General features: G+C 33.4%; 1 protein-coding gene and 1 long non-coding RNA gene across 10 annotated transcripts in view; one reads left to right on the top strand and one right to left on the bottom strand.

Annotated features, from left to right (window-relative positions):
• LOC106780927 (uncharacterized) overlaps window positions 1-25,534 on the top strand; it is a 69,638-nt gene that overhangs the window by 11,084 nt on the left and 33,020 nt on the right. Inside the window, exon 4 of one of the 2 annotated variants that reach the window (XR_011441450.1) lies at window positions 14,173-14,269. The exons of the other annotated variant lie outside the window; for it this stretch is intronic. This is a non-coding gene — a long non-coding RNA (uncharacterized lncRNA). The remainder of the gene's footprint in view (window positions 1-14,172; window positions 14,270-25,534) is intronic. 2 annotated transcript variants of the gene reach the window in all.
• The window catches only part of SS18 (SS18 subunit of BAF chromatin remodeling complex), an 80,635-nt gene continuing 66,913 nt past the window's right edge, over window positions 11,813-25,534 (bottom strand). For 6 of the 8 annotated variants that reach the window (XM_023647593.2, XM_023647591.2, XM_070275594.1 and 3 more), the window contains one exon: window positions 11,813-13,585. In XM_023647593.2, coding sequence (XP_023503361.1) covers window positions 13,559-13,585 — 27 coding nt within the window. In that variant the 3' untranslated portion in view covers window positions 11,813-13,558. Of the gene's footprint in view, window positions 13,586-19,043; window positions 19,152-25,534 lie in introns of those variants that run through there. The other 2 variants (XM_070275592.1, XM_070275590.1) reach the window with 1 other exon arrangement.

Below are 25,534 nucleotides of genomic sequence, written 5' to 3' on the forward strand. Positions count from 1 at the left end.
CCAAATATGTAAGAAATATGTAAGAAACCCTTTTAAATCATTAAGCAATAGATAAATCGACAGATAAAAGAATAAGAAAATACAAATGGCTAACACACAGGAAAATATTTCAATTCAACCATATTAATAACCAAAGAAATAAATATTAGAAAAAAATTGCCATTTTATCTATGAGATTAACAAAGATTTATCATTAAAAATGCTAAAAATTATTAAAATAAAAAATATAATAAAATAATTACAAAGAATTTTTTAAAAAATGCTAAAAATTGGCAAGGGTGGCATAAAATATACTCAATCCATTGCAGGAGTGCAAATTAATAAAATCTTATTGGAAAGAAATGTGGCAGTATTCACCCAGAGCCTTAGAAAATATTTATACCCTTGACAAGATAATACCACTTTGAGGAATCTATCCTAAATAAATAACCCCAAATAATAAGAGCTTATACTTCCATAGCACTTACTATGTGCCAAGCACTACTCTATCTAATGTATTAACATGTAATGACATTAGGAAGTTTGAGTAATATATGTATATTAACTAGGTTAATCTGTACAACAATCCTGAGGTTAGTAAGTATAATATTATCGCTAATCAGGGATGCAGCAACTGCTGCACAGAGAGGTTCAGTCATTGCCCAAGGTTTCATAACCAGTAAGTGAAGAAACCAAGATTCAAACCCAGGCAATGTGACTCCAAATCCTATATCCTTAACTACTCTGCTATACTGCCCCTCTATAGACTAAGCATATGTACAAAAATGTTCACCTCAGCAATATTGATACCAGAAATTTCCAGAAGAAAAGCCAAATATTCTACAATAGGAGAAATGATTAAGCAAAAGATAGTAAAGGTAATATAGTATGCTTATTTTGAAAAGATATGGTTTTTCTATTACATGCTTTTTATCTTTAGGTTATTATAGGTTCTAAGAAGTATTAGTCTATTAAGAAAATGAAAATAATATGGTATACTTTTAAAAACATTTATATTATAATTCATCTAGTCGAAAGCACCATTAATTGAAAGAGTAATCATCATTTTATGTATTATCAAGAAAGAAAAAAAAATCCCAATTTCAAAGATGTTAAAATATGAACTAAATGGGTCTTAGATGAGATGAAATATTAGTACATTCAGTTCAAACTAGAAGGTAGTATTTTCTTCTGAAGATAATTTTAGATCTGAGTTTCCACAAATGAAGTGATATAATATGGCTTATCCTTTTTAGCCTGAATTTTCATACATCTTCCTTTCTCCATTGTGGCAAACTTATTGATGCATCAGCCAAAATATAAGATCCCACAAATGTCACTGAGGAGCTCTTGCTATCTATTATTCATAGAAAAAGAGAAATTATTACAGGCCAGGCCAGAAGCCCATCACCCCTCTACTAGAGGAACTTGGAAATGCTTAGAAGCCATAAAATGTTAATAAAGGAGACAGATTTAACAGACACCTTGATTGAATGTGATTGAATGAATATTATGCAGTAAGGAAAGCCACTTGGAATGTAACAGATTGTTTGGGGAGTGTAACACAGAGGGAGGGAGAAACACTGGGAAATAGAAGGAGCATTGTTAAGGTAGAAAGGGCATGCAGCCAAGGCCTAGGAGAGAGATGTGAAGAGGGGAGGCCAAAGGAAGTTCATGATGGTAAGATCATTATCTGTACCATATAGTTGGCTATATTGATGAAAGAGCAAAATAGCACATGTTTTTCTAGCAAGTTTAGTTCTGGGCACAGAATAGAGGATAACAGAGACCAAAATAAAGAAGAACGTTGTCATCAATGTCATTACTCTCCGTCTGCATTCCCACAAAAATATATTCCCCTAAGGAGATTTTTTTTATTAGCAAGGGAAAATAGGACAAAGTTAGCTATGCTTACCATTTTATAACCATAAAATTGCAATGCTATAATTCATTAATAAATCACCCGTATGACCAGACAACTACCCTTGGCCTACTTAAAAATGAAATGTATCCTTCTATTACACAGCTTAAGTATAGACAGTTACACAGGTTCACAGTTCCATATCCAAAACTCCTAAGACCAGATGTGTGCATATACAGTATATTATATGACACCTCCAGCGAAATCTGAGTCAGATAAGGACAGACTATAAATAACCTCATCATAGGTCAGGCCAGGTTTTGCAGGCAGATGACCTCAGGATAGGTCAGGATTGTGGAATTGTGGAGAAGGCATTGTGGATCTGTGTTAAAGCCCTGAGTTTTATCTCTAACCCATCTGTTTTATTACTTCATTTACAATAAATGAATCCTAAATTTCTGCATAATCCACAAGCAACATTCCTGATACTCTTTCAATCAATATTTATGGAACCCCAATTAATTACATATTAGGCATTACTCCAGGCACTGAGTGACCAGCAGTAGACAAAAACAAAGTCCCTGCCTTCGGGGAGATGACAGTGACTCCCTTTAGGCAAAGAGAAAATTCATAAATGAGCTATAGGCAATTAAAAAATTCAGTTTGACTCCTAAATCTAGTCACAGCTCCTAAAGGGGCCAGAGACAACATCCTATGTCACACCCATTTATATTTTGTGATATTAACATCGAATACAGGAAGTTCATAATCAAGCTTGCTATATAGCTCTTTTACGGTACTTTTTAGCAAATATTTGGAATATATAGCACATTTGTACTTATATTCCTCTTTTTCCTAAAACTGCTTACTTATGCCTCAATATTTTCTTCTTGTCAATTTATAGCTTTTGTTTATTTTCAGGAAAAAACAGATTTGGCTCTTTTTGGTGATCCTCTATTTTTTTGTTGTCTATTTCATTAATTTATGCTATTATCTTTATTATTCCCTTTGAAATCCTTCCTTATATTTATATTATCTGCATTTAATTTTGGTTGCCTCATCTACAGTTGAAATTATTTTCCATCTTTTTGTTTTTTGATATTAGTATACCTGTATCTTTGATATTAGTATACCTGTATCTATTTTCTACCTTTTTGCTATATTTTTAGTATTAGCTCTTAATAATAATATAGTTGGGTTTCCTCCAATAATGTCTTTTAATAAATAAGCTTAATCTGTTTATATGTATTGTGACTACTGATGGATTTAGATATAATCCTATTTTTGTTTTTACATAAAGGCATTTAAGGCCACCAATTTACTTCTAAGAACTGTTATATCAGCATCTCACAAGTTCTGATATTGACAACTTTTATTGTAGCTTAGTTTTAAATTTTTTTAATTTATACTGTGATTTTCTCTTTAACCACAAGTTGTTTAACAAATTTTGAAGGTTTCTAGCACACGTCCTGTTGTCAGACAAAGTAATTTATGTAACAGTGATTCTTTAAAATTTTATCAGACTTCTTTTGTAAATTAGTGTAAGGTCAATTTTTGTAAATATTACACATACCTGAAAAAGATGTATGCTCTGCCAGGTACAGGAGTCTCTATCTATTGGATTTTTTGCATCAAGTCTATCCAATATGGTAGCTACTGTCCAGATGTGGCTACTAAGCACTTGAAAGACTAGTGATGTACTAGTCTAAGTGTGAAATTCAAACTAGATTTCTAAAACCTACTATGAAAAAAAGAATGTGACATGTCTCGTGAATTTTATATATGTTGAAATAGCATTTTGGATATATTGGGTTAAATAAAATAATTATTGAAATAGTTTCCCTGATTCTATATTTTTAATGTAGCTACTAAAAATATTTAAATTACATATGTGGCTGACATTATATTTCTATTGGATAGAATTGTTTTATAGCCTTATTGTTGTCCATCTGAGCCAAGTTTCTACTAGAGTAGATTAAAATCTTTCCACTATGGTTTTGCAGTTTTACAATTCTGCTTGTAATTCGGTTTTCACTTTAAATATTCCAAAGTTATTATATCTTAAATGGTTTTTCTATTTATTACTACTTAGGATCCTTCTTTATTCCTATTAATGCTGTGGCTTTCAATTCTTTGATATTAGTATACCTGTATCTTTGATATTAGTATACCTGTATCTATTTTCTACTTTTTGCTATATTTTTAGTATTAGCTCTTAATAATAATATAGTTGGGTTTCCTCCAATAATGTCTTTTAATAAATAAGCTTAATCTGTTTATATTTATTGTGACTACTGATGGATTTAGATATAATTCTATCATATCCTTTTACGACTTTCTGCCACCTTTTCCCCCTTTATTCCTTACTTCCATTCGATTAGTCTATTTCCTCTATTTCTTCTCTTCCCTTTTTCTGGCTCTTTAAATTTCTGAATTCTATTTCTCTTTTTGAAATAACGACTCATATGTTTTACACTAATATTTTTAACATTACTCTTATCATTTTACTTGAAAAATTTCCAAGAGTCCAAAGTTTTTCAGTCTATTATCCTGAACATGAAAGCCCCTTAGCACGCTTTATCCATTCATTCATCATGCTTCCTATCTTGTATCTTGTTATTGTATCAGCTATCTAATTGCCACAATAATGCTGCATAACAGAGAACCACACACACACACAAATCGGTGGCATACAACAATAAACATTTACTTAGCTTAAGAGCCTGCAGAGTCTAGCTGATCTGGGCTAGACTTGCTTATGCGTCTGTGGTCAGCTGGCTGGTTGGCTGGGTGGCTCTGCTGATCTTGGTTGAAGCAGGCTGGTGTCAGCTGTGTTCATGCAGCTTTGCATCTAAGTCTCTCACATTCCTTCAGCAGGTTAGCCCGGACAGATTTCCCTGGCAATGGCAGAACTGCACCAGTGCTTTTACAAGACTCTGTATGAGTCACATCTGCTAACACCTCACTGGTCAAATCAGGTCATGCAGCCAGATGCAGAATCAAGGGACAAGAACATTAACTCTCTCTTCAGTGAGAGGAACTGCAAAATCCCATGGCAAAGGGCCACGAGCTCAAAAAGGGGTAAAGAATTGAGGTCATGAACGCAATCAATCTACCATATTTAACTTTACCTTTGCTTTGTACCCAAAAAAGAAGTTGTTTCCTATGGATAATTACATTTGACAAATCTTATGTAACACTATTCTTTTTTTGCATCCTATACTGTCTTCTGATTATTTTTTGCTGAAGTACATCTTCTATGGATGATAAACTCTCTTGGTCTTTCTAAGTCTAAAAATTTTTTATTTTGTCCTCACTATAGAATTACAGTTTAGCTGGGTATAATGTTTAGGTTGACTTATTTTCCCTCAGTACTTGACTCCTGTATCTTGATTGTTGCAGAGAATTCTCCTGTCTAAAGTTTGCTTCTTTACAGCTAATGTGCCTTTTCCCTCAGGCAGTTTTTAGATTTTGAACTGAACACTATTACAATGTATCTGGATATGGATTGACTTTTCTTTGCCCTGATTAGACTTAGGGCAAATTCACAATCTGAGTATTTATAGATTCAGTTGTGGAAAACTGTCAGCCTTTATTTTTTTATGTATTGCTTTCCTATCAATCCTTCTCCTTCTTCTGGAGCTATCTTATTAAAACTCTGCACTCACTTCCATATCTCTTAAATGTTCCTTCATATATATATTTTTAAATCTTTTTGTTTCTTTGTGCTTTGGTGTGGGACAATTTCTCACACTATCATCTAATTCACAAATTCCCTCAATTGTGTCCAGCCTACAGTTTACATCAACTGAGCTTGTTTCAGTAATTATACTTTTTACTGGTAAGATTTCTCAATAGTTTCTATATACACCTGTTTCATTTCTCCACGTTTTTGTTTTATAATTTCACATTTGAGGACATACGTGAATGGATTTATTTCCTTGAGCATCCTAAACATTCATATTTTAAAATACCAGACTGCTCTATAAAATTAACTTTATGTGGAAGGAATACATATTCTGCCAAATGATTTTGTTGACATATTTTGAAATTTTAGTTCATGGGTTTATTTAAAGTAGGAGGTTTCACTTGACTTTTTATTTTTTCTCTCTTCCTCCTTCCTTCTATACTTCCACTTGTACCCCTGGACTCCTAGACCAAGTCCAGAACCAAACCTTTGAAAATGTCTTCCCTACAATGATTGTTTTAGGAATATTTTAGACCTAATTACCAAGCTTCAGAGTACCTTAGATCAGCTCCAGATCAAGGAGTTAAATATGTATTTTCCAGTATCATTATGCTCAGCTTCCTCAAAACAAGGCCCTAGGTAGTGGCCAGCTACAGCAAGCTCTTTTTTAAAGCCTCCTATTAAGTGGGAACAGTGAGGGAGAGTCATATTCTAGCCTCTGATGTCAGGCAGTAACCCTGGCTCCAGTATCTGATCTTATGTAATACTTTCAGTCTCTATGACTTCACAGGAGTCAATTTCTCCAGTACCACTACCAGCTGCTAGTCTCAAAACTCAAGGTGCCCAAGATTTCAACCTCACTCACCAATTTATATTTTTGCACCATTTTTGTTCCATACAGATGCTAAGCTTGTTTGAGCCTGGCTCTCTCTGGTTTGGTTCACTTTTTTGTTTTATCTAGTAGTAGTAGTTGTCGTCATCACTGTCATGCTACATGCTTGAAGAGGACACACCAAAGCATGAAACAATGCCTACTTGTCCAAAAGTCTACATGGAATGTTCAAACACCCAAAATCACACCCACACCAGAACCAACCAAAAAAACCCATACTCATTCTTTCTGACCTCATGTTACTAAACTTCTTGCTCATTCTCTATTTCCAAAGAAATTTTTAAGCCAAAATGACACATTTTCAGTGCTACTAATGATTAAACGTAAACTGTTACCTTCCAACAAACTACTACAAATTATGGTTCAAGCCATTTAATCATTGGAACATTTAGGTAGATTTTATTTCAAAGAATCACAGTTAAGTGCCACTGATTTGCAGCTTGGAATTCAATTCCTTCTTATGAAAATCTAGTTATAACTTACTAAAACTCAAAATGCTTTTGGGGGGGGGGTATGGAGAATGAATGACTTTCAGAATAGCCTGAGAGTCGTGAATAAAGAAAAACATTGCTGTGTTTATTTAGAGAGTATTACCCCTTGGAGCCCGCGTTTGCACTAATGCATTTTACATTAGCGTGCCGCATCAGGAAATCCTGACTTTTTGGTGCCAAGGGGGTAATTAATATCAGTTCATGTTTTCAAAATGGTTGTGTTTATGTGGGAATGAGGACTGAGCACTAACATGTTGAGCTTGAAGTATGAAAGCTTGCTGTGAAGTGCGATCTTGGGAAAGAATGGAATACTGAAATTAATGAACAGGAAACAGGATTTCTATGGATAGAATAATATTAGTACTGAAAAGAGAGCCAGAGCCACACTTCCTTGCTCTTAATTTACTAAGCATTAACAGAAATAATTCTATAATATAGTCATATTGATAGAAGATAAAATCCTTGATAGCTATAAACAGTATTTTGATCCACTGATATCAGGAGTGCTGAAAGTTAAAAAGTTTGATGATGTTTATGAAATAGTATGTGAAAAATAATCTTTATTCCAAAATGTCCTTCCATAGCTAATAAAGCCACACCTCCTGTTTATATAAAATTCTTTATATTTGACCTACACTGAATAATAAGAGCCACAATAGGTATAAAATAAAAATGTTTTTAGTATATCTTTTTTTCCCCCAAAAGAAGTTGGAAGGAAAACTAGAATTAAAGTACATACTTCATACCGTGACAGTCAGAAATCTAAGGAAACAGCAAGAAAGCATTAGAGAAGAGTCCAAAGAACAAATTAAATCAGAAGTCAAAACAAATTTAAAAACCTGCAAGATTTTATGAAGCCCTACCTAACAGAATTCTCAAAATAAGTACTTAAAAATCACGCCATCTATAAAATTTACGACACAGATGCCAAAGAGATGATAAATACTAAATTAACTAAATCTATTGTTACTAAAAATAGCACTTGAGTCATTCAAATGATGGAAAGCAGAGGATGATCTTAAAGGAAGTATAAAGAATTTTGTCCTACTTTATTAGTCAAGAATATGAACTGAACAATTATGAAGTACACTACACACACAATACACTAAACTGTCATTCCTACAAACTATGACTCTGTACAGAATACGTGCCAGGGTAGTCATGAACTGGCCCTCCACCACGTGATCCTACATTAAAGTACAGGCTTTGCTGCTGTAACAAAGAGCTTAGTAAGACAGATGTGTTATTTTTCTCACATGTCAAAGTCCAAGCTGACAGACAGTAGAGGAGTAAGCTTCAAGAGGCCATTTGAGAGACTTCTGATTCTACCCAGTTGCACTGCCATTCTCCAGAATATTTTTCCAACCTATAAGACCAAAGCTCCCCACTGACATGTCATGTTCCAGCCCTTGGGAAATGGAAAAGAGAAAATGGAGCACACTTTTAAGGATGTGATCTAGAAGCTGCACACATCACTTCAGCTCGCGTTCCACGGACTGAACTTTAAGTCGTATGACCACACCTAGTTGCAAAGGAGGCTGTTAAATTTAGTCACTAGGTAGGCAGCCATGTGCCCACCCAAAACTTGGGGAGTATGTTTAAAAGAGAGCAGAATATTGGGGAATAATCAGTATTCCCTAACAGAAGCCACAAATGATGAAAACCTCTCAGAATATTCAGGATTATTCACCTATTTTAACATTAAATAATTATTTTTAATGCACTGTTTCATGAAAGACCTCTCAGTATATTATGACAATTAAAGATTATAGCCTTATTTTTATAAGATTACAGATTGAAGATATATATAAGATAAAGACTATAGATTCATATAAATCTATAAAAATTTATAAATGCATCACTAACACATCTAAGTTCTTAAACTATGGACCTCTATCAGGAAAAAGATAAATATATACATACTTTTATCCACATATATACAAGTATATAACACACACAGCATATATATATATAATATGTATGCATGTGTATGTATGTACACATATATGCGTGTTTGTGTAAAATATCTCCCTTTCATTCTCAAAAGTTTCCCAGATTGTCCAATAAATTACACAATCATCCTACTATAGGTCTTTTAACGAAAATTGTATTGTCTACTTCTGAGACTTGGAGTTTTAAACCATAAAAAAGGTTTTGTATTGATTTGTTAATTTTTTTGTAGTAATCAAATTGAGATACTTTTGGGCAGCAATGAAGATAATTAATCAGTAGTGTACAAAAATTAAAAAGCTTGAAAACTTCACCAAGCACAATTTTCCAATAGGTTCTAGTCATTCTATATAAAAACACATTTCTATAATTTTCTTAAGAAGGCAGTCATTGTTTACACTCTTGTAGTTAATTCTTATCCAATAAAAAACACCTTGATAGGGGGAAAAAACCCTCTCGACTTTATGCCAGTTAAATGAAGTTATACTTAAATGAAACTAGTCTTTGAAATGACATAAATCAAACATGCCTTAACAATAATTAATGTTTTAAATAAACAGAATAAGGTGACATCTCAAATCAGTTGGTTTATTCAATAAAGGATGTTGAAACAACTAGTTATTCATAGAGGAAAAAAGTTAATGCTCTAAATCATACCATATACAATAAATTTTAGAAAACTGGAAGTATGGGGAATATAGTTTTAAATTTAGAGTTAGGGAGGTTGCAAGAAGCTATGAAATTGACTACATGAAATCTTAAAACTTTAATACAGTGAAAGACATCATAACCAAAGTTAAAAAGTAATGAACAGGGGCTGGCCCCGTGGCCGAGTGGTTAAGTTCGCCCGCTCTGCTGCAGGCGGCCCAGTGTTTCGTTGGTTTGAATCCTGGGTGCGTAAATGGCACTGCTCATCAAGCCACGCTGAGGCAGCGTCCCACATACCACAACTAGAAGGACCCACAACGAAGAATATACAACTATGTACCGGAGGGGCTTTGGGGAGAAAAAGGAAAAAATAAAATCTTAAAAAGAAAATAAATAAATAATGAACAGACTGAAGAGATGTGCAATATATAGAAGAGACAAAGGATTAATATGTGCAAAGAGAGAACCATATATAATTATATATTTGTGTATATGTATTTATATTATTTCTTCTCTCTCTTATACGAACACACAATAGAAAAATGGACAAGGGACACTAAAAGGCATTTCAAAGTGTCATTAAGCATTTGAAAAGATGCTCAAACTTACAAATAAATCAAATGTAATTCAAATTAAAATCTGATAGCATTTTTCTAAAGCCTACTAGAATTGCAAAAATTAACAAAGCTAATAATCTGGTGTTGGCAATATATCTTTTAGGGGAATACTTTCTAAAATACACACAGCCTTACAGCTAACATATCAGAAATTTACTGTGTAAAAATAGCCCAACAAGCATAGAAAAACAAACAAAAAAACCTTGCCAGATAGTTTATGAAAACTTTGTATTTGCAATAGCAAAAACTTAGGAACAATACAAGAATAGGGAACATTCAAGATATTTCTAACCAAAAAAAAAAAAAAAAAAAGGAAGTTACAAAACAGTATGGCTAGGATAATTCCATTTTTGTTAAAAAGACAAAACAATAATATATGTTGGCTTATGTGTGTAAACTCAAATTGGAAGAAATATATCAAACCTTTAATAAGTGTTACCTTTAAGAGAAGAAATTATGGAGAATGCTCACATTCTATATAATCTATTTCTGTTAATGTGTTAATTATTTAACATGAATGACTTTTTAAAATGAAAGAAAAGGCAGTGATTTATTCATAGAAATTCTGAGATGGTTTCTAATTCACTGTTGACACTGAAAATACAAAATTTTAGGAGCAGAAAGAGCCCTTAAGTATCAAAGTATTTTTTAAAAGAGTACTTATCTTTTAGAGATACTTACTGAAATAATTAAATGACATTGTGTTTGCTTCAATTTGTGGGTTGGTGTACAGACAACACACAATTGGCCACGAGCTGCCAAGCGGATAAGTTGGGTTACTGGTACATGGGGCTTATTATACCATTCTCTCCACTTTGGTGTTTATGTTTGAAAATTCCAGGGAAAAATTAAAAACAAAACCCAAAACAATGTGTCACCACAACTCTACAGAATATTACTAACATATTTTCAAACAACTAAACTAGCCCAGTTAAATAATTTAAATGTTGATAAAAAAATCACCTTGCTCTTTTCTTAGTAACATTTTGCTTCTGGAATTTTACCAGATGGTATGATATTTCTTCATTATAATACACTTTGATAAAATAAAAATTTCAGTTTTAGACTATCTAGTCAATATGGGAATGTAAAATTTGGTAGAAAGGTACCAGTAAAGTTACTTTTCTTACTAGGTATCAAAGGAGTAAGGCAGTTTTTGTCACCACCAATTAAAAACTTTTACGAAACAGGACTGTTATAAAACAATTAAACCTTGCAAATGCACTAGTCTCCAGGAAGAAAGTCCTGGAGGAAATTCTGCTTATTAAAATTGCAATTTTAGTTTCCATTAAAAGGAGAATAAGACAACAGAAGATGGGTTGGCAAGACAAATTATTTCTTAATGTCAGTTGAGCTTATTTCAAATGAGATAACGTATCTACACCAGGTTGAGTTCAGTACAATTTTGTCTCCTCAACTCATTTATCTAATTCAGTCATCTTGATTATAGCCTCATGGACTTCATTTTCAGAGAAAGAATTCTGTAACAAACAGCCCACACAACATGCTGATTACTGAACAGTTAATTCTAATTAACTTGGGCATAGCAAGAGAATTTTGATAAAGTCCTAGAATACAAATATACTCTGCTTATACTGGACTAACTTATATAAAAAACCCACAGCATAGTCTCCAGACAAAACAAGAGAGTCAAAGAGATCTAATTTAAAGAAACAAATGAGAAAATTAAAATCACAAATAATTTATTCTTCCGTTAGAGTTGATACAGTTTTAAATAGCAACAAAGTACACAGTGGTGGAAAATTGGCACAGAACCTATAAGCATTTCAATCACAATAAGGCTGTCCATGCTTTAGCTGTTCAAACTTGATGTCCATTTTCTACTGACCATCTTGAAAAAAACCTATTCTGACCTTAAAACACACACACTCACTCTCATACACACACGGAGACACACTGAAATTCCTCCTTTTGATTACAGTATGTTGAGAATAGTACATTTTGGTTATTCAAATTTATGGCGCCCCTTCTGTTTTGTTTCCAGTTAGAAGTGAGAAAAACCAATTCAATTACAAAGAATATGTCTTATTCCCTAGGCATAGGCAACTGTGATGAAAATAGCAACTTACCTTTGGGCTAGATGTTTTCAGACTATGCTTAAATAATTGTGGTTATAAACTTCTCAATGCATGATTTCCTGCCCAATGCAATATCCCTGAATTTAGCTAAAATAATCAGGCACAGGACAGTCTCAAATATGATTAAATATGCCATGCTAATAAACAAAGTGATCTAGAATGTAACCTCTATGTTTTTAATAAGATCAGAATAAACCTCATCAATAAGCATTTTCCTAAACATCTCTTTGCATTACATTAACCAACACAAAAAAGGGAAAAAAGTATTCCTTTATAAATGGCATTATTTCCAGTTAAGATAGTTGAAATAAAGGTTTGTAAAGTGTCCTGAACTATTCTATTATATAAATCAATTATCGTTCTAATGTTAAAAAATAAAATTACTGGATCAATGTTGACTTTTCTTTGATATCATTTATAAAATGCTGTGATATTACTAAGTTCCTTGACTACTCAAACAAAGAAAAATTAACACTTCCATTTTCAGTTATTGCTATTTTAGGAGAGGATTACCACTTCATTTACATGAAACTATTACCAAGATTCTTCAGATCCAACACAAAGTAATTCTTATTGCCATCACATTTTAAAACTGTATTATAAATGATCTTTATAAAAAGGTTTTAGTCCACAAAACTGGAAAGCTTTTAAAAAACATCTTTTTACTCAAAATTGTATCACAGTGCCCTTGATTATCTAACAGATAAAAGGGATCCGAATTTCCTCTAAAGAACCTAGCAGTGGACATATGGTGTGCTTTGTCTTTTCCCTCACCTTTGTCGTTACAGTACACCATTTTGAGACCAACACAATCAAGCATCCACCGTGCTCCATTCCACATTAACAGAGGATTTCTGATTCTGTCCAGAGCGTAGTGTACCGCCTTGCATATTCACATGAAATAAACATAATATACAAAATATTGCTGCTGTAAAAAGTGTACATTTCCCTCTTCCCCTTACAAAAGAATCTATGGAAAAGTATTAAATTCCCTTAACCTTCATAAACATACAAAGCTGTTCACACCTTTCAGTCTGTAACAGTCCATTTGAAACACAGTTCCGAAATCATTGCAAATTGGTTATGTCATTGTATTTTCTGTCCAATGTTGCCATCTAGAGTAGAAATGTGAAATTAAGAGTATTTTTGAGCTACTAAAGCCTTTTACAACTAAGCCACAAAGGCTGCTTACTGATGAAACAGCCACTTAGCCACTAGGTTTTTTCCAAAAACTAGACGGAATGGAAGGATCTTTTCACAGGGAGGTGTCCACAGTGCTGAGGTGACAATATGGCTGCTAATAGATACTGGCTATTGGAATGTAAGTACTTTTTCACTGCTGGTAATTTCCATACTGTCCCTAAAAGACAAATTAAAAAACATAATTAGATTAATAGTTTGACCATAATAGTCTGGCGCAACAAATTATAAATAAATCTTAAATTGTTACACTACAAAAGCAACTACATCTACAACAAACAAAAATTGTTATATATTTAAGTACACAGTATCTCTGTAATTTCTTCTGATATTATATTCAATTGCAAATGGATCTCAGAGTCTTTGAGCCTAAATAGCACCTGCCACATAGTGAAAATTTAAGTGTTTGGTGAATTTTGTTGAACTAAGTTGAGTAAGAATGAGTGAGATGTTCTGGTTCATATATACTATGCCGCAGCATATATGAGGGTATAATAAATTATATGTTAGTGTAACAACTTTGTGACTGTTTAGATTATAATTACTATTAATTAACATCAAGGGCATTTGGGATAAGTGGCAAGAATGGGAAGATATCTGGGAGACAAAGGGAAAAGAACCTGCTATCCATACTAAATAATCTGGGCCTTTCCCTAATGTCAATGAAGTGTCAGCAGAGGTATTCAAACAGACAGCTGGTACATAAAATCAAGCGAAGGTTGTTTTGTTTTTGTTGCTTTTAATTAGGGAGACCTGAAGGCCTATAGTCTGTCAAGACGAGAGAGAAAAAGAGAGAAGGATTTAAAAGAGGTGATGAATGAAGCAGCAAAATTCTACAAGGGAGGTAAATAATGTCCAGTATACAACTGTTAAGGTTAGCTTTTGGAGAAGAGAAAGAACATTTTTTCCTGTAAAACAGGAGAATAAAAATAGAAGAAAAGAGAGATATATTATAAAACACCTATTTTCACAAAAATTTCTTAAATGTGTTTAAAATAGATGCTTATAAAAGCACCTATTTCCCAAAAACAGTACTCATTAGAAGCAAATAATCAGCTAATTATTTCCTTTGGTTAAATTTCCCCCTCCCAAGTCACATTATTTTATATCAAGAAAGTATTCTAGAGTTGAAATACTTCTGTACCATAAAAAATAGTACACTAAAAGTTTAGATTTCCGTAAAAGTAGATACACTTGAAAATCTGTTGAATGTCGCTATATATCTAATGGAACAATTCATTATAAATAGAATTAAGGTATTTAAAAATTATTAATGTACTTCACAGAGTTATATTCAGTAAAATTTAAAGTCAATGCTCATGTTGAAATATTTATGAGTAGAATATCAAATCTAGGATTTGCTTTAAAATATTCTGAAAAGAAAAAGTAGCACTGGGAGTTACATAAAACAACATTGGCAAAATGTTGATAACTGCTGAAGTTGGTTGGGGGGTACACAGGAATTCATGATACTCCTCTTTTTGGTATTTGCTTAAAGATTCCTATAATACAAAGCTTAAATTTTTAGATATATAAATAAATGCTTACCATACACGAACTTACTATGCAATTGTTAGATTACCTAAATACTAAACCTGAGTTTAAGTCCCAACTCTATTGTTAACTTTGTATTTTAGTCTAAAAAAAGCTCCTGAGACTCAGTTTCTCCACCTATAAGGTGGGACTGTAACATCTCCATCTCTGGATCTCAATTTTCTTTCCACTCATGGCTGTGTTAATTCCTACCTCATTTGTTTGTCAGGACACTTAAATAAGAGAGGGCATGAGAAAGGGCTTTTTAAAATTACAAAGAATCATAAATAAGCAACTCCTGATGCTGGAGGGAAATGTTCCCCTAGTGAATGTGTGTAATGAGATATTAATGATGAAAGTGAGTTGTACATATTACAAATGATGTGAAAGAAGAAGAGAGGTTAAGAACCGCTGTGTTATATAAATATAAGCTATGATTTATCCACCATATTTTTGAGGATAGGGACTAGGTCTTATTCATACCTTATGCCCAAGTACTGAAGAGTGCCTGACACATAAGACTTCTTCAATAAAGTATGCCAAATGTTATATTCAAGCAATTATAAACATTTATTGAGCAAATATTATATGCTCATCACAATAAATATGAAAAACATGGAAGGTAAGACTTGCAAATAAATAAAGTATAATTATAGAACAGAAGTTGTACAAGAAATCAGAAAGAAATAGGTTAACAGCTAAAATATTTCAGAGAATTTGAGAGCCTTAAGAAAATAGTAAAATTTGAACAGCAGCAGAGAAAAGAAAAAGGGGCAATTCAAATAGAAGGAATAACTAATGCAAAGGCATGGTGAAAAATAGGTATAGACAGGCCCGCCTGGTAGTGCAGTGGTTAAGTTCACACGTTCCGCTTCAGTGGCCTAGGGTTCCCGGTTCAGATCCTGGGTGCAGACCTATGCACAAGCCATGCTGTGGCAGATGTCCCACACATAAAGTAGAGGAAGATGGGCACAGATGTTAGCTCAGGGCCAGTCTTCCTCAGCCAAAAGGTGAGGACTGGCAGCAGGTGTTAGCTCTGGGCTAATCTTCCTCAAAAAAAAAAATGGTATAGAATGCTTAGAGAAGTAAAGATTACACAGTAATGAGAAGTAGAAGCTATTAATTTTTTGGTAACACAGCTTAAAGTAATGAAAATAAGAAATCTGGCTACTATTAACAAAAGCTAACACTTAATATATCTCAATAACTAAGACCTTACCATGTGTCAGGCACTATAATAAGTACTTTGTGTCCATCTATAACATATACAGTAAATACTATATAGATGAAGAAACTGAGGCACTGAGAATTTAACCTACTTGATCACATTGCTAGGACCAAATCAAATCATGAGCAAGCCCAAAAAAGTACACTGAATATTTGCTACCATTAGCAAATTCCAGGGCTAAAAGTATGAGTTTTGGAGACAGAAACCAATTTCTAGTATTAACTCCACCACTTAACAGCTTCTCTTCCTTGCACAAGTTACCTGAATCCTCCCTTTCTCGATTTTCTCATCTGACAAGTGAGGGTAATTATAATCCCCGCTTCAAAAAGTTACTCAAGAAGAAAAACATGAAAATACTCTGCCAACTACTCCACACTCACTGATGTTACTGGAGGCAGCACGGGACAGTGAAGGCTCGAGTCATTGGAGGCTCCAGTCACTCAGGATTTACCATCCAGCTCCACTGCTCACTCCTGTGCTCTGTCATCTTGGGTAAATCATTCCAACTCTATCAGCCTCAGCTTCTCTCTCTGCTTCTTTGATTTTTTTTTCTAATTACAAAATTCCTCAGACTAGAATGTAAAGAATGAAAGGGAAAGGAAGCAAGAAGACAGTGTGGGATGAAGCTAGAAGATGTTAACAGTCTAAACTAAGACAAGGCAGTAGTTAAAGAGAAGTGGATGGATTCACGAATGTTTTAGGAAAGAGGATTAACAAGATTTTGTCATTTATTGGATGAAGAGAGAGAGAGAGAGGAAGACTTAAATATCAAATACAGCACCTGGCATTTTAGCTTGGTAATAATACACTGCTCTTTGATAGAAAATACAGAAAGTAGAAATAAGTTTGGGCGGAAAAATTATGAATTTGTTTTGGTTATGTTGAATTGATATATTTATGATACATCTAAGTGGAGATATCCAGTAGGCATCTGATTTTCAGAAGAGAGAGTCGGACTAGAAATAGAGATTTGGGAGACAACAGCATGGTGCAGTGAAACCATGAGAGTAAATGAGATTGTCTAAGAGTGTACTGATGGAGAAGAGAGTCCTTAGGCTAGAAAATTGAGCAATACCAACCACCTTTAAATTTCCTCCTGTCATTCACTTATATAAAAGTCTTACAATTCTGTCTCAATACTTTTTAGCAGTTGGTTTCTCTCTCTATTCTTATGATCGCCATTAGAGTCTAGAAGTACAGGTCTTATTTATTCACTTATACTTTATTTATGCACCAACATTTACTGACTACTTGATATGTTCTACTAGGTGATGGAGACTCAACAGTGATAAAAACAGACATGGTGATATCTTTAAGAACTGACATTCTAAGGGGGAAGAGTATGACAATAAACAGTAACTACACAATCTGTCATACAGAGAGATAAATGCTATGCTGAAAAATAAAAGCATCTATACATACTGAATGAACCTTCTCACTAAGATCAGGAACAAGGCAAGGATGACGCCCCCTCACTAATCCTTTTCAACAATATACTGGAATTCCTAGCTTATGCAATAAGAAAAGGAAATAAAGGTACACAGATTGGGAAGGAAGAAACAGAACTATCTTTGTTCACAGATGACATGATGGTCTAGGTAGAAAATCCCAAAGAATCAACACACAAAAAAAACTTCTGAAACTAATAAGCAAGGTTGCAGGGTACAAAGTTAACATACAAAAGTCAAACACTTTCTTATATACCAGCAATGAACAAGTAGAATTTGAAATTAAAAACACAATACCATTTACATTAGCATGCCCAAAAATGAAATACTTAGGTATAAATCTAACAAAATATGTTTAAGATCTATATGAGAAAAACTAAAAAACTGATGAAATAAATCAAAAAAGAACTAAATAGAGAGAAGTTCCATGTTTATGGATAGGAAAATCAACATTGTTAAGATGTCAGTTTCCTAACTTGATCTATTGATTCAATGCAATCACATTCAAAATCCCAACAAGCTATTTTGTGGATATTGACAAAATGATTCCCAAGTTCATATCGAGAGGCAGAAGACCCAAAATAGTCACACAATATTCAAGGAGAAGAACAGTCAGACGACTGACATTATCTGACTTCAAGATTTACTATATAGCTACAGCAATCAAGACAGTGTGATACTGGTGAAAGAATAGACAAATAAATCAATGGCACAGAAGGGATAGCCCAGAAATAGACACCTGTTAATACAGTCAACTAATGTTTGACAAAGGAGCAAAGGAATTACAATAAAGCAAAGACAGTCATTTCAACAAATGGTGCTAGAACAATTAGACAACCACATGCAAGAAAATCAATCTAGACACAGATGTTACACCCTTAAAAATGAACACAAAATGTAAAATACAAAACTATAAAACTCCTAGAAGATAACTTGGGGGAAACCTAGATCACCTTGTATCTAGTAATGACTTTTTAAACACAACACCAAAGCATGATCCATGAAAGAAATCACTGATAAGATAGACTTCAATATTTGCAAAAGACACACCTGATAAGGACTATTATCCAAAATCTACAAACAACTTTTAGAATTCAACAATAAGAAAACAAACACCATAGTGAAAAAATGGGCCAAAGACCTGAACAGACACTTCACCAAAGAAGATATAAAGATATCAGATAAGCACATGAAAAGACGTCCACATCATATATCATTAAGGAAACAACAAATAGACACCACTACACACACATTAGAATGGCTAAATCCTAAACACTGACATCAAATGCTGACAAGAATGTGGAGTGACAAGAAATCTCATTTGCTGCTGGTTGAGAATGCAAAATGGTACAGCCACTATGGAAGATAGTTTGGCAGTTTCTCACAAAACTAAACATATCTTACCATACAATCCAGTAATCATGGTTCACGGTATTTATCCAAATGAGTTGAAAATTTATGCCCACGTAAAACCTGCACACGGAAGTTTACAGCAGCTTTATTCATAATAGCCAAACCTTGAAAGCAACCAAGATAAGCCTTTCAATAAATGAATATATAAACAAACTGTGGTACATCCAGATAACTGAGGATTACTCAGAACTAAAAAGAAATATGTTGTCAAGCCATAAAAAGACTTTAAATGAATGTTTTTAACTAAAAAGCCAATCTGAAAAGGCCATATACTACATGATTCCAAGTATATGATATTCCAGAAAAGGCAAAAATATGGAGACAGTAAAAAGATCGGTGGTTGCCAGGGGTTAGGGAAGAGAAAGAGATGAACAGAGGGAGCACAAAGAATTTTTAGGACAATGAAACTATTCTATATGATATTGTAACAGTGGATAGATGTCATTATACATTTGTAAAAACCCACAGAATGTATCAATACCAAGAGTAAACCCTAATGTAAACCATGGACTTGGGGTCATAATGATCTGTCAATGTACATTCATTGATTATAACAAATGTACCACTCTGGTGTGGGATGTTGGTAGCAGGGGAGACTGTGCATGTGTTGGGGTAGAAGGTAAATGGGAACTCTCAGTGCTTTCTGCTTAATTTTGCTGTGAACCTAAAACTGCTCAAAAACATAAAGTCTATTAAAAAAAAATTAAAGCATGCTTCCAGTTGACAGATCTACCCTCCAGTCTAAAACAACCAAAAGCTACACAAAACATATGAAATAACAGTACTCAGGACACAGGACAGAAGGCAACTAAGGGCAGTGATCTGTGAGAAATGGGAAACAAATAGGTGAGCCCTCTGATTACCCTATCTTACTGCATTGAGAGTTTCTATGCTACAGTGAGTGAAGGGGAACTGAGGTTGAGTCTGAGTTAAGAAGATAAAGCTTTGACTCTGGAGAGACAAAGGAGCTAGAGTTCACAGAACAGAGTACCAGAGAATGAAGAACTGCACAGAGAACTGTGAAGATCTGCAGAGAAATCCTCTTGAGTATTCAGCACAGTGCTGATATGCAAATTAATGCAAGGAAAATACCCAAATCTGAGGAAAGAAACACCCAAAAGGATGAGAGCAAACAGTATCTGGCACTTACAAAAGAACAGACATAGTATTTATTACCACTAGCCAGAGTGAAAAACCTCATAATTCAATGACATACTTGATAGGGTCTGACTTTAGTAGTGGGAATAATTAGCCCAGGACTAAACACTGTTCTGGTCCTGCCTAACAAATCTTAAAAGCAATCTCTGTAAGATCAAGCTGTTTCTAAATTACTTAAACTGCATCCCCCCAAAAAACTCAAGAATATTTCTAGGAATACAAATATATCCGTCACCTTACAAAATAAAAGGAATATTCACAATGTCTGGCATCCAATCAAAGACTATCATGCCTACAAAGGATGAGGAAAATATGACCCATAACGAGGACAAAACAAATCAAAATTGACCCAGACGATAAAATTAACAAAAAGAAATATTTAAAAAGTTATCATCCTTGTATTCCACATATTCAAAAATTTAGGCAGAGACAAAGAAGATATAAAAAAGACCCAAATAAAACTACTAGAGATGAAAAATACAATGTCTGTGATGAAAAATACCTGGGAATGGATTAAAAAGCAGATTAGACAATGAACAAGGAAAGATTAGTGAACTTCAAGACATAGCAGTAGAAAACTACCCAGAATAAAACAGAAAAGAATTAAAAGAAATGAACAGAGGCTCAGTAAACTATGGCACAACTTTAAGCAGCCAAATATACAAGTAACTGGAGTCTGGAGAGGAGAGAAAGGGGTAAAAATAGAAAAAATATTTGGTCAATTTTTCCAGACTTGATGAAAACCATAAAGCCACAAATCCAAGAAGCTATACAAACCCCAAGCAGCATAAGAAAAATGAAGACATCTACACCAAGGCAAGCCCTGATCAAATCGCTGAATACAATTTGAGCAAGGGAAATTTTTTCTCCACCCAAATAATTTGATAGAGGGAAAATCTTTAAAGCAGCCAGAGAAAAAAGATACACTAAGTACTAGAGAAGAAAGACATTAACAACAGATATCTCCTTGGAAATAATGTAGGCAAGAAAACAGTGAAGCCACATCTTTACAGTGCTGACAAAAACCTGTCAATCTAGAATTCTATACCCAGAGAAAATACCTTTCAAAAATGAAAGAAAAACATTTTTTTGGACATACAGAAGCTGACACAATTTATCACCAGAAGAGCTGGATTACAAATGTTAAAGGAAGTCCTTCAGGCAAAAGAAAATGATACCAGATGGAAATATGAATCTACACATATGAATGAAGAGCACCAGAAATAGTAACTACAAGAGTAAATATATGTTTCTTTCTTATTATTTAAAATATCTTTAAAGGATAATTGATTTTTTAAACATAATAAATCCCATATGTTATGGGATTCATAACATACATAGAAATAAAATTTATAACTTTAACAAAAGGTCAAGAAGAAACAAAAGCAGACTTGTAAGGTTGTTACATTATACACAAAGTGGTATACTATCACTTAATGGTCCTGACACACACTATAACATGAATGAACCTTGAAAACATTATGCTAAATGAAAAAAGCCAACCAGAAAACACCACATACTGCATGATTCCATTTATCTTAAATGTCCAGAATAGGAAAATCCATAAAGACAGAAAGTAAACTAGCTGTTTCCAAAGGCTAGGTGTTTGAAGAGAAATGAATACTTAAAAAGAAAAAAATCCCATTGAGTGGCATACTTTAGAATCGTGAATTAAATAGTATGTGAATTATATCTCAATAAAGATGATTTTTAAAACTGGAAAAAATAATTCAAAATAAGACAGAAAAAGAGGAAAATGAGAACAAAGAACCAATGGGACAAACAGAAAAAAGATAATCAACATGAGAGACTTAACCATATCCATAATCACATTAAACATAACATTGAATGCCCCCATAAAATGCAGAGATTGTCAGATTGGAGAAAAAAGCAAGACATAACTATAAACTGCTTACACGAAATACAATTTAAACATAAAAAAACAAATATTTAAAAATAAAAGGACAGAGGGCCAGCCCAGTCGAGTAGTGGTTGGGTATGCGCACTCCGCTTAGGGGGCCCAGGGTTCACAGGTTCAGATCCCAGTCACAGACCTACACACCACTCATCAAGGCATGCTGTGGCAGCATCTCACATACAAAAACAGCACTAACCAAAAGTAAGCTGGTGGCTATATTAATATCAGGCAAACATATTTTAGAGCAAAGAATATTACCAAGGATAAAGAAGGATATCTCATAATGGTAAAGTAGTAAATTCAAGAAGACATAAAAATCCTAAAAACGTATGCACCTTCAAAAAGTAGTATTAAAATACAGAGAGCAAAAATAAATAGAACTGCAGGGAAAAATACACAAACGCATAATTATAGTCAGAGATTTAATATCCTTTTCTCAATAACTAGTAGAATAGAAATAAAATCAGGTAAGACATAGGAGACAACACTATCAACCAACTTGATCTAATTGACATTTAGACAACACCCTCATAGACCATATTCTGGGTCATAAAAAAAGTCTCAGTAAAAGTAGAAGAACTTAAGTCATACTAAGTATGTTCTACCATGATGATGAAATTAAACTAGAAATCAGCAACAAAAATATCTGGGAAATCTCCAAATATTTGAAAACTAATTTATACACTTCTAAATAACTCTTGGGTCAAAGAAGAAATCAAAAGCAAAAATCAGAAAGCATTTTGAACTGACTGAAAATAAAAACATGCCACAAAAATTTGTGGGGGGTGAGCCTGGTGGCATAATGGTTAAGTTCATGTGATCTGCTTCAGCGGCCCTGGGGTTCGCAGGTTTGGTTCCTGGGCATGGACCTGGCACTACTCATCAAGCCATGCTGTGACGGCATCCCACATAAAATAGAGGAAGATTGGCACAGATGTTAGCTCAGCGACAATCTTCCTCAAGCAAAAAGGGAAAGACTGGTAACAGATGTTAGCTCAGGACCAGTCTTCCTCAAAAAAAAAAAAAGAAAGAAAAAAAAATTGTGGGGTGCAGCTTAAGAGTACGTAGAAGGAAATACATAACAGCAATAAACACATTAGGAAAAAAGGACAGTTCTTTAATTAATGGGACTTCAGCTCTTACCTTAAGAAATTGGGGAAAAAACAAATGAAACCCAAAATGAGTAGAAGAAAAGAATAAAGATCAGTGTAGAAATCAATGAAAGAGAAAAATAGAAAAAAAACGGGGCAGGGGAATCAATAAAACTAAAAGATGGCTTTCTGACATCAATAAAGCAGATAAAAACCTGTAACCAGATCAATCAACAACAAAAAAAAACAGGACACAAATTATCAATATCAAAAGTGAAAGTGATAATATCACTTATTCTACAGATATTAAAAGGACTATAAAAAATCATTCAACAACACAGATGACAGAGACAAATCTCTTGAAAAATACAAATGTTTACTCAAAAAGAAATAAATAACTTGAATACTTCACACCTAATTGAGAAATTAAATCTGTAATTAAAAACCTTCCCACAAAGAAAAATCCAGGCCCAGATGGCTTTACTGGTGAATTGTACCAAACATTTAAGAAAGAATAATACCAATTTCACACAAATCCTTCCAGAAAATTGAAGAGAGATGAATTCTTCCCAACTCACTTTATGAAGTCAGTACTATTTTGATAACAAAATCAGATGAAGACATCAAAAGAAAAGAAAACTAGAGTCCAATATCCCTTATGAAAATAGATGTAATAATTCTTAACAAAATTTTAGCTGATCAAATCCAATAATATATTAAAAGAATAATATATCATGACCAAGTGAATTTTATCTAGGTATGCAAGACTGATTTAAAATTTGAAAATCAAACAATGTGATTTAACATACTAACAAACTAACAAACTAAACAAACTAAACTAAAAAAGGAAAACAAGTTAAAAAAGGAAAACTATGACTCCTTCAACAGATAAGGAAAAAGCATCTAACATTCATTCCTGATAAAAATTCTCAGCAAACTTGGAATACAGGCAACAACTTCTACAAAAATCCTACAGAATCTTATGTAAGGCTGAAAGGCTGATGGCCTACCCCCTAAGATCAGGAACAAGACAAAAGATGCCCACTCTCACATATCCACTCTGACTATTTCTATTCAACATCATATTGGATGTTCTAGGGTGGGTGATAAAGCACTGCGGGGGAGAGAACATTCAGATTGGAAAGGAAGAAGACTCTTAGTCACAGACAACATAATTTCTCTGTACAAGTTTTCATGGCATCTACAAAAAAGCTACTAGAAATAGTAAGTGAGATTACTAATGTTAGTTTGGATAAAATATCAATATACAAAAATAAGTTGTATTTGATATAACTAGCCACTAACAACTGGAAATGGGAATCTAAAAAAAAAAATTTTCAATAGTATCAGAAATATAAAATACTTAAGGATGAACGTGACAAAAGCTAACACTTATACCTGAAAACCACATAATACTAATGGAAAAAATGTCAGTTCTCCCCAAATTGATTACAGATTTAAGGCAGTTCCAATCAAAGTTTCAGTAGACTTTTTTCCTAGAAATTGACAAGTGGATTCTAAAATTCATATGGAAACACAAAGGACCTAAAATGCCAAAACAACTTTGTAAAAGAACAAAGTTGGAAGACTAACAATATCTGATTTCAAAACTTATTATAAAACTATTATAATAAAGACAGAGTTGTATTAGTGTAAAGATAGACAAATACATCAATGTAATAGCATAGAGTCCAAAAATAGACACATTTATGGACAACTGATTTTTCAGCAAAGGTTCAAAAACAATTCAGTAGAGAAAGCATTTCTGCTTTTCAACACATGGTGCTGAGAAAATTAGCTATCCATTTGAAAGAAAAAAAACCCATGCAAACTTCAATTCATACTGCATACTATACATACAAAAATTGACTCAAAATGGATCACAAACTTAAACATAAAGCTTTAAGACTTCTGGAAGAAAGCATAGGAGAACATCTTTGTGATCTTGAGTTAGGTCAAGATTTCTTATATACCATAAGCATAATCCATAAAAGAAAAAAACTGATAAATAAGACTTCGTCAAAATTTTAAAGTTCCTCTCTTCACAAGACACTGTTAGGAGAATGAAAAGACAAGCCAGACTTGATTTGCAAAACAATTTGCAAATCATGCATCTGATAAAGGACTTTATCTAGAATATATAAAGATCTCAATACTCAATAGTATGAAAATAAAGAACCGAATTTAAAAATGAGCAAAAGATGTGAACAGACATTTCAGAAAAGAAGACACATAGATGGAAAATAAGTACATGAGAAAATGGTCAACATCATTAGTCCTTAGGGACATGCATATTAAAACCACAATGAAATACCACTAT

This window comes from Equus caballus, chromosome 8 (assembly GCF_041296265.1).
Source record: "Equus caballus isolate H_3958 breed thoroughbred chromosome 8, TB-T2T, whole genome shotgun sequence".
Lineage (NCBI taxonomy): Eukaryota > Metazoa > Chordata > Mammalia > Perissodactyla > Equidae > Equus > Equus caballus.